At 32.3% G+C, this 8934-nt stretch overlaps 3 protein-coding genes across 6 annotated transcripts; all 3 read right to left on the bottom strand.

Annotated features, from left to right (window-relative positions):
- Positions 1-203: 203 nt before the first annotated feature.
- Positions 204-1883, bottom strand: LOC8280474 (bark storage protein A). The gene is made up of 6 exons (XM_002519993.4): positions 1577-1883; positions 1405-1475; positions 1104-1259; positions 795-980; positions 562-699; positions 204-462 (listed from the first exon to the last, which is right to left on the bottom strand). Exons 1-6 carry the CDS (start codon positions 1800-1802, stop codon positions 292-294), a joined length of 948 nt encoding a protein of 315 aa, XP_002520039.1. The 5' UTR covers positions 1803-1883; the 3' UTR covers positions 204-291.
- A 2492-nt stretch (positions 1884-4375) lies between these two features.
- Positions 4376-6038, bottom strand: LOC8280472 (bark storage protein A). Its single transcript, XM_048379838.1, has 6 exons — positions 5732-6038; positions 5559-5629; positions 5289-5444; positions 4988-5176; positions 4751-4888; positions 4376-4662 (listed from the first exon to the last, which is right to left on the bottom strand). Exons 1-6 carry the CDS (start codon positions 5952-5954, stop codon positions 4486-4488), a joined length of 954 nt encoding a protein of 317 aa, XP_048235795.1. The 5' UTR covers positions 5955-6038; the 3' UTR covers positions 4376-4485.
- A 936-nt stretch (positions 6039-6974) lies between these two features.
- Positions 6975-8887, bottom strand: LOC107261309 (bark storage protein A-like). 4 transcript variants are annotated; one of them, XM_048379842.1, is made up of 5 exons: positions 8462-8887; positions 7974-8129; positions 7678-7874; positions 7381-7569; positions 6975-7205 (listed from the first exon to the last, which is right to left on the bottom strand). In XM_048379842.1, exons 1-4 carry the CDS (start codon positions 8615-8617, stop codon positions 7497-7499), a joined length of 582 nt encoding a protein of 193 aa, XP_048235799.1. In that variant the 5' UTR covers positions 8618-8887; the 3' UTR covers positions 6975-7205; positions 7381-7496. The 4 variants fall into 4 exon arrangements, with proteins under 4 accessions (XP_048235799.1, XP_048235798.1, XP_048235797.1 ...); XM_048379841.1 differs by having other exon boundaries at positions 6975-7263; positions 8462-8886; XM_048379840.1 differs by having other exon boundaries at positions 7692-7874; positions 8462-8880.
- Between the last annotated feature and the right edge of the window lie 47 nt (positions 8888-8934).

Below are 8934 nucleotides of genomic sequence, written 5' to 3'. Positions count from 1 at the left end.
ATGTGGTGGAATGTATAAGTATTATATTTTAGTTTGACTGATGAGAGATTTTATGTGTACAAATGTGGTGGAATAATTATCTTTCTTGGTACATAGATTTACAAAAGAATTTTGGATTTCTTTTGAATTTTAATTTTTTTTTTTTAATGAGCAGGCGAGGCTTCGGTCATGATAAAATGATACGTAAAATAAAAAGGAAATCATTTTTAAAGGAAACATTTTAATATAAAGATAAACCCATTTGAGTAGACATTTGGGCACATCTCTTATTTAGTAGTCAAAAGGGAAAATTTAGAAATCATGAGCATAGCGGGGCACAGTGGCTTGCCAAATAAAGTTAATTACAGCAGCCACAACATTTTTGCTGGCCAATTCAGTAGCACTCTGGCTGGAGTCCCCAGCACCTGCCGAGTTTGATATTCCTTGGAACGAAATGAAACTCAGACTATTCGACTTTGCTCCCTGCAAATTCATCATATCCATGGATTCAATTTATATGTTATCTCCATGAGAAAATAAAATAATTTTACTAATACTGTAAATAATTATTTGATTAATTACCAATCCAACAGCACCACTGCTAGTATCAACAGTTGAAACATTGAAATTCTTGTAAAGGAACTCTCTGTATACAGGGTTGTTCACGTAGATATCAGAACTGGAAGAATTCAATCCAACAATAACATCTCCCGACTCGATCTGTAACACAATTCTCTCTTTATAAGTAAGTTTTTACTTTTATTATTAAACAAAAAAAACAAACGGAAGAGACTTCAGATTAATTTGTTAATTACCTTGATCCTCGAGGCATACCCTAGCCAACTTAGATGAGGGTAGACCCAATAACTGTTGAACGCTATTTGTCCCTTGTAATAGACATCTACTTCATCGATCTTTATACTTCCCAACAAATTCTGACCATTTTCTGGATAATTGAAATCTCCGATTACGAGTTGCCCTTGCTCGTTTGAGTCTTTGCTCTTAGTTTACAACAAATTTAGAAAAGAGACAAGACATCAATAACTATCAATTCATAACTACTTTTCTTTTCTTATTTTTTGAGAAAACAATACGAGATTGATGGTTGAAAAGCATGTTTATACCAGCCATTCCCAAGAGCCTGTGAAGCCAACAAGGCGGGGAACAGAAACAGTGCCAATGCTCAAAGTTTCATTAGTAGTTCCAGCACTTCCAAAATGAACAATTCCTATAAGGTTGAAGTAATCTGTCATAATTTGCGTAGTTATCCCAGCATGTACCTGTATATTTATATACGACATTATCAGATGGTATCACAGTCAGCTTCCACGTGCCAATGAAATTTTAACCTAACTTCAGAGGATGTAAACCTAAATAACTTCAGAGAATATGATCCGTAACAGCTACACGGAAATAAGATCATACCGATGGAGAGCTTGAGGTTCTGACATACACAACATTGGCTCCATAAATTGTTCCAGTCACGAATCTTCTTCCTGTGAAACCAAGAATAATTAAAAATGAAGCTTTTGCAATAAAAGAGAGAACGTATATACAATACAGAAGAGAAGTGTATATATGTAGCTAGAGATATTACCGAACAAGTCAGTATATGAAGTAGGAACGAAGAAACCAGACTCATTAAGTGCCTTCTCAGCGCTATAGGAAGTGGTGATGAGGCCAAATACTGGTGTGTCGTCGGTTCTGATATTACGGTATGATAAAGGCAGAGGGTTTTTCAAGCTCTGTTGCATGGACTGTTGTGCCATAGCCAACAGTGCAAGCAGCAGCACCGCCGCCATTTCCATGTTTCTTCGCGCCATTGACTTTGGTTGGAGACAAGTGATGAAGGAAGAAATATAGTAGAAGTAAGGAAGCAGTGTGATGCTTGTTGAAGTGCTACTTGTGCCTTCTTATAGACTTCTGCAGCAAGGCAAAGATTTCACTTGGTCCTATTGGAGGACTATTCTGTAATATGAATCAAAATATTTAAAAAGAACTAAAAGGATTTAATCAAAATATAATATGATATATATGAGGAATCATTACCCATAAATATGGAGCAATTAGTAATTTGCCCAAAAGGGATGAGTTGTACTAGCAGACCCCCTAACGAGTGGATTTCATGTAACCATGAGACAGGAGCCACCACAATTCTCGTCCACGTTCAGATTTTCAGCATTATCTTTGGCCCATTCCTCATTTTTTTTTTTTTTTTTGTAGCCCTTTCCGACAAACATTATTAATATCATTCATATGCCTCCTGACAAAACTTTTATGGATTTTTCCTGTACACTTGAGGAGCACGTTTTGAACGATCACATATGCAAATTGTAAAATAAATAACAAGAATTCAGATTTTCATTTTAGGATAGAATACAGAATAAAGTAGTCTGTCGTATCAACCCATTTTTCGCCTATAATCTTGATGCCATTCATTTAATTGAGAAATTAAAAGAAGTAGCGGAAGCTAAAGCAACTAATAAGATATGCAACTACACTGGTCTCTTTTAGTTTGGTTATAACCTGGAATATGCAGTTCTTTTAAGACTTTTAAAATTCTGTCCGAAGTTAAATTTTAAACAAAAATAACTAATAGAATATTCTGTAAATTGGATTATTAACACATAAAAGTAAAATTATGCTGAAGATGATATCGCATTGTCAAATAAAGAAATATTTAGTGATGATTCAGTCAGCAATAAATTTATGAATAAAAATCAGGAAATTAAATGGTCCAATTGACAATATCATATCAAATGCAATATCTTAGAATTTCTTTCCTCTCCACCAATATTATCAATTATTCTATTAATTATATTTATAATTTCATAATTATGTATATAAATGATAATTTTATAGAATTTGCAACTATTTACTATTGTTTAGAAAATAATGGTAAAAGGCAACTAAGAAATTTATTATTATTTTACAATTCCATAAAAATATTAGAATAAATAAAATATCCCTGTATTAATGATTTATGTCAATGGAGATAATTCTATAACATATCAGTAAAATTGACACATGTCAATAAAATATGCATGACAATATGGAGATAGAGAAAAGAGATATATTTTACATGTTATAAGACTATAATTCTAATAGAGAAAATTCTACAAAAATAAGAATTGCCTATTAATGAATGTGGTTTGAATTATTGATTTACATAAATAAAGGTAATCAATTAGGTTTAGGTCTAAAGTTAAAAACTAATTATTAATTCAAACTGATTAAGATAGATTTAAAAAAATTAAAGAATAACAACAATACAGTAAAATCTCTTTATAGTAATAATCCATTAAGTAATAAAAAAATTACAGTGCCAATTTGTACTAGTTATAAATAAAAATAACCTCTGTATTGTAATGAATTATAAAAAATTTTAAGTTCCATTTTAAGAAAATATTTGTATATATAACTGTAAAAAGATATATATTATGCTATGTTTAATTTTATTATAATATTATTTTATTTCATTAAATTTTATTTGTATAATATTATAAAATTTTAATATATATTATCTCTAGTTATATTATTTCATCTACAAGATTAAGTATTAAGTTAAAAAAAGAATTTAATACTCAAACCACCATTAAGTTATAATATTTTCATAGTTATAAATTTTATTTGATCCCAAATATATGACTATAGAAAATTTTTACTGTAATTTATTGAAATGTAAAACCAATTTTCTATGTTCATAAAATTTGAGAATCATAAATTAAAAGTTGGTTATTTAAGAAAATTCCCTCTTCTTTATTTATTTGTTTATTTTACATTTTTTCTTTTCATTCTTCTGTAAGAAATTATTTTGAACCGCATAGCCTACAGTAACATTTTATTTAAATGTTAGGTAATTGCAGCGGACTCTGTCACAAAACTTGCACATCTGTTCTACGGTGCTAAATTGAAATTGAAAAAGGATATTTTGATGTTTAATTAAAAAAGGGGCCATGAACACTTTTCTTAGTCAAAGGCAATAATATCTAAATAATATTCTTGGATGATAATTACAGAACTTAAATGTATATGTTCGAATTTTTTGATATTTATTTTTATATTATATACACTACAATGTGTAATTGAGTAATACATAAATATTACAATCTAATATTAAATAATTAATAGATATTTAATTATTTAATATGTTGCTTTTTGATATGTTAAATAGAGACATGTATATCGAATAAATAGAACTCTTTTTTTACCTGTAGGATTTTATTATTCTCTTTCTAAATCTATTAGTATTCAAAATTTAAATTTTATAGTGTTTTATCTATTAACTTAATCTTTTTAATTGCATAAATGTTTTGGTAATTTTAGTCCATAATTAGACCGATCAAAATTAGTTTAAAATTAGATGGCAAACCACTGTTAAACGAGACCGCGCAGATAAACAACATATTACTTCACTGCCACAACGAAATTAACCCATTACAGTACATCTGGGCGTAGCATTTATTTAGTACTCAAAAGAGAAAACCAACCGCTGGATACAAAAATTTAGGCATCTGCTTCATGAGCATAGCGAGGAACAGTGGCTTGCCAAATAAAGTTAATTACAGCTTTAACAACATTTTTGTTGGCCAATTCAGTAGCACTCTCCGTTGAATTCCCAGCTCCTGCGTAGTTTGATATTCCATGGAACGAAATAAACTTGAGAGTATTCGACTTTGCTCCCTGCAAATTGATCATTCATCGATCTGTTATCCCCACATAATAAAAATTAAATAAATTCTGGTACTGTAAAACATTTAATAATTATTACCAATATCACAGCAGCACTGCTAGTGTCGACAGTTGAAACTCTAAAATTCTTGTAAAGGAACTCTCTGTATGCAGGGTTTTTTACGTAAATGTCAGAACTGGAAGCATTCAATCCAACGACAACATCTCCTGAATCAATCTGCAAACACAGCTCTCTCTCTCTGTAAGTAAGTTTGCCACACCAGTAAATGCTGTTATTAAAAACAAATAGAAGAAGAGTTTTGATTATTTAGTTAACCTTAACCCTCGAGGCGTAACGTTGCCATGTTGCACTAGGATACAGCCAAAAATTGTTACCCTCGTATAGTTTGCCTTTGTAGTAAATTTCTACGTCACCGAAATTCACACTTCCCAATAAATTCTGACCATTTTCTGGATAGTTGAATTCTCCAAATACGAGTTCCCCTTGCTCGTTTGAGTCCTTGCTCTTAATTCACAACATAAAAAGACCACAAATCAACAACCATTCATTAAATTAATATTCCTTTCTTTGTTCTAATTTTCTTTTGAGAAAACAATAGAGGTTTGATGATTTATACCAGCCATTCCCAAGATCCTGTGAAGCCAACCAAGCGGGGCACAGAAACAGTTCCAATGCTCAAAGATTCATTAGTGGCTCCAGCACTTCCAAAGTGAACAATTCCGGCAAGATTGAAGTTGTCAGCCATAATTTGCACAGTTATCCCAACATGTACCTGAATATCACACAGATCAGCTTTCCAGCTCCAATCAAGATCTTAACCTGACTTCATGGAAAATGATCCATGCATAACCTAAAAGTGTGCAGCTACACAGAAATAGAGTTATACCGATGGACTGCCTGAGGTTCTGACAAACACAACTCTGGCTCCATAAATTGTCCCGACCACGAATCTTCTTCCTATGTAACCAAAAACAATTAAAATGAAGTGCTTGCAATAAAAAAAAAGTGAAATATAAAATATGATTAAAAGAAAAATGTATATATACAGTTAGAGATTACCAAGCAAGTCAGTATATGAAATAGGAACAAAGAAACCAGACTCAATAAGTGCCTTCTCAGCGCTGTAGGAAGTGGTAATGAGGCCAAATGCTGGTGTGTCGTCGGTTCTCATGTTGCGGGATAATAAAGGCAGAGGGTTTTTCAAACTATGTTGCATGGACTGTTGAACCATAGCCAACAGTCCAAGCACCACCACCACCATTTCCATATTTCTTCGCCCCATTGATTTGGAGAGAGAGAGAGTATGTAAGAGAGACGAGTGATGAAAATATTAGCAGTGAGAAAGTTGTTTGATGATTGTCGGGGATGCTACTCGGCCCGTTTTTATAGACTTAACAAGCTGCCCATTGGTCTCGATTTGTTTTAAATTATACAGTTTCAGCCATGTGGAAGATTAATTTTCTCCACGGATAAGAGTATATTTTATACATTAATATTACATCTTCAGTTATTTCAAATTATATTATATTTATTATTATAAGAATATATTATTTAAAATAAAAAACACTATTAAAATGTGTTACCATGGAATGAGGTGGCAGTGGTGCCCGTTGATACACATATTTCAGGAGGGGAGAGCGAGCCTGAGAATTTCTTTGATGAATATGGAACAGGCGTCAGAATTGTGTTGGTCCTTCAAATGCCCATCATTATCCGTAGCCGTTTCTGACAAAATTACTGATATCATATATGCGCGCCCACAGTATTTTCATGGCTTTTCTTGTGCCCCTGGCGAGCACGTTTTATTTTTAATCCACTTAGTTTATATTTCTTAATGTTTAATTACATTAACGGTAGACTTTATTTAAATTAAAAGTAAATTCTTTTTAGAATGAAACAATAATTTAGCTAATCAAATAACTCAAGAACACGAGGGAGCAAACTCCTTATCTTTCTCTTGCCCTTCCGACCCAAACTTTGGCACTTGTCTCGTATATATTTTGAATCATTAACTGTATTCCTTTAGATTTTTTAATAAATATCAATTTTATTTTTATTAAAAATAAAATTTTTATAATTCTGATACCAATGATACTTTTTATACCATGTTTTCCTTTTCTAGTTTCTTTTTATTTTCCTAAATGAAACGGTAATTGAAAACTTTCTTTTAAATAGATTTAGTTTACCATTTTACTCATAGATAAATTAAATTAAATATTAATATACAGTATTGTTTATTAAATTTTATATTTATATTAATTTATTTATTTATTATCACTAACTATTCATGATTAAAAATTAATTAATATAAATATAATAATTAATTGATAATATTACATATTAATGTAATTTATTTTGTCTATGTAAGTGTTCACTTAAGAGGGGCAAAGCTGGCCATATTACAAATTTACATGCATATGATTCAATACTCAATGAGCGGCGCGTGGCACAGTTAGCAGCCATATGAAACGGGTTACAGCTTCCAAAGCATTTGTGTTGGCCAAAGTGCTTGCTCCTGTTGAATTTCCAGCACCTGCGTTGTTTGAAACTCCATGGAATACAATGAAAGGCAGATCATTTAAATAAGCTCCCTGAAAATTTTATGTATGCACCATAAAATTAATGTTAATATCCAAGAGACCTCAGGATTATATTCTTCTAAAATTCATAGTGTGAAAATATATAGTAAATAGATGTTTTCTACTAACCAGTGCAACAGCAATAGCAGATGTATCAACAGTTGAGACCCTGAAAGTCTTGTAGAGGAACTCTCTGTATGATGGGTTGTTTACTTAAGTATCAGAACTAGAAGCATTCAGTCCAACTACCACTTCGTATGGTGGAGGTAGGCAATTTGATGACGACGGGATGATGCAGTTTTCTCTTGACTCAACCTCCTGCACGCGATGACATGAGTGAACCAAATTGGTATGTTTGTAATTGGAAATGCTTTAGGCTAGTACTAATAAAAGAGTGCCTGAATGCATAAAGGTATATAAATATACAAGGAAAATAATACTTTAATCTTGGCAGCATAATAAAGCCATTCATGATGAACTGGAAGCCAGAAACGCTCCTCTAGTGTGTCCTTAACATACACTTCTATATCATCATATTTTACGCTTCCCAGCAAATTTTCACCATTCACTGGATAATTGAAATCTCCAATATCAAGCTGGCCTTTGGTTTTCGAGTCTTTGCTCTACAACATAAAAGAAAAAAAACTCATTATTCTTTTCTTCAAGGAAAAGAAAATTAGGAGGGAAAGCTCCAAAACCATATCAGAGTCTTTGCTCTGTACCAGCCATTCCCAAGATCCTAAGAAGGCAACAAGGGCAGGAACATGAACAGTGCCAAGTTCCAACGTCTCGTTGGTGGCTCCAGCACTTCCATAATGAATGATTCCTCGAAGGTTGAAGTTCATGGCCATTATTTGCAGTGTTACAGCAACATGTAGCTAAATAATCCATAATCCAAAAGTGTTAACGAGAAGGTATTGTATTTAACCTAAAAACTCAGCAAGAATTTATGTATCTATAAAGGAAGTAAAGCATACAGAAGGAGAGCCAGCACTTCTTACATACACAACATTAGATCCATAAATAGTCCCACTTATGAATCTTCTTCCTAAGTAAACCATATAAATTTAGTTTTTCTTAATTAATTACAGACTCGGCATCAAGGAAGTAAGGTTTAATGAAATGAAAATTAGTAGAATGAATTACCAAACAAGTCAACATATGAAGTTGGAAGGAATAAACCAGACTTATTAAGTGCCCTTTCGGAGACCTTGAAAGTGACAATGATACCGAAAGCTGAAGCTTCGTCTCTGTTCCTATGGGCATACCGAGGAAGAGGGTATTGCATGGACTGCTGTGCCATAGCCAACACTCCAAGCATCACCACCGCCAATTCCATAGCCCAAATCTTTCGTCCTGGCGCCATTGTTTTTCCTTAAAGGAGAGATATCAGTATGTGCGAAAGCCAAAGTGATGTAGTGAGAAAGCTTAGTACTAGTAGGATCTAAGAAGACTTTTTTCCATGAATATTTCGAGTGCGAGGGATGCATTCTGGTCGTTGATCATGATGAATCCACTAGAAACAGAAAGATCAGTATTGCGATTAGATAACAAAATGAATAATAATGAAATTTATAAAAATGGAATTATAAATAAATAAATTGTAATTGCTAGATTCTATTTTTTTCATCAAGATGCAAACAATGTATGTAAAACTAAAACAGAAGTTTTTAAGAAATTATG

Source organism: Ricinus communis, chromosome 10 (genome assembly GCF_019578655.1).
Source record: "Ricinus communis isolate WT05 ecotype wild-type chromosome 10, ASM1957865v1, whole genome shotgun sequence".
Taxonomy (NCBI): Eukaryota; Viridiplantae; Streptophyta; class Magnoliopsida; order Malpighiales; family Euphorbiaceae; genus Ricinus; species Ricinus communis.
This window is presented reverse-complemented; position numbering and strand designations above follow the sequence as displayed.

What these genes read in the sequence shown, in the direction of transcription:
- LOC8280472 (XM_048379838.1), bottom strand. Translation starts at nt 5,954, where the DNA reads ATGGGGCGAAGAAATATGGAAATGGTGGTGGTGGTGCTTGGACTGTTG. An exon ending in GAACCTCAGGCAGTCCATCG is followed by an intron (nt 5,445 to 5,558) that starts GTATAACTCTAT and finishes TGTGATATTCAG; the next exon opens with GTACATGTTGGGATAACTGT. An exon ending in GTTACGCCTCGAGGGTTAAG is followed by an intron (nt 4,889 to 4,987) that starts GTTAACTAAATA and finishes CTGTGTTTGCAG; the next exon opens with ATTGATTCAGGAGATGTTGT.
- LOC107261309 (XM_048379840.1), bottom strand. Translation starts at nt 8,617, where the DNA reads ATGGCGCCAGGACGAAAGATTTGGGCTATGGAATTGGCGGTGGTGATG. An exon ending in TAGGATCTTGGGAATGGCTG is followed by an intron (nt 7,875 to 7,973) that starts GTACAGAGCAAA and finishes TTTATGTTGTAG; the next exon opens with AGCAAAGACTCGAAAACCAA. An exon ending in ATTATGCTGCCAAGATTAAA is followed by an intron (nt 7,570 to 7,691) that starts GTATTATTTTCC and finishes CATCGCGTGCAG; the next exon opens with GAGGTTGAGTCAAGAGAAAA.
- LOC8280474 (XM_002519993.4), bottom strand. Translation starts at nt 1,802, where the DNA reads ATGGCGCGAAGAAACATGGAAATGGCGGCGGTGCTGCTGCTTGCACTG. An exon ending in TTCATATACTGACTTGTTCG is followed by an intron (nt 1,476 to 1,576) that starts GTAATATCTCTA and finishes TTGGTTTCACAG; the next exon opens with GAAGAAGATTCGTGACTGGA. An exon ending in GGTATGCCTCGAGGATCAAG is followed by an intron (nt 700 to 794) that starts GTAATTAACAAA and finishes ATTGTGTTACAG; the next exon opens with ATCGAGTCGGGAGATGTTAT.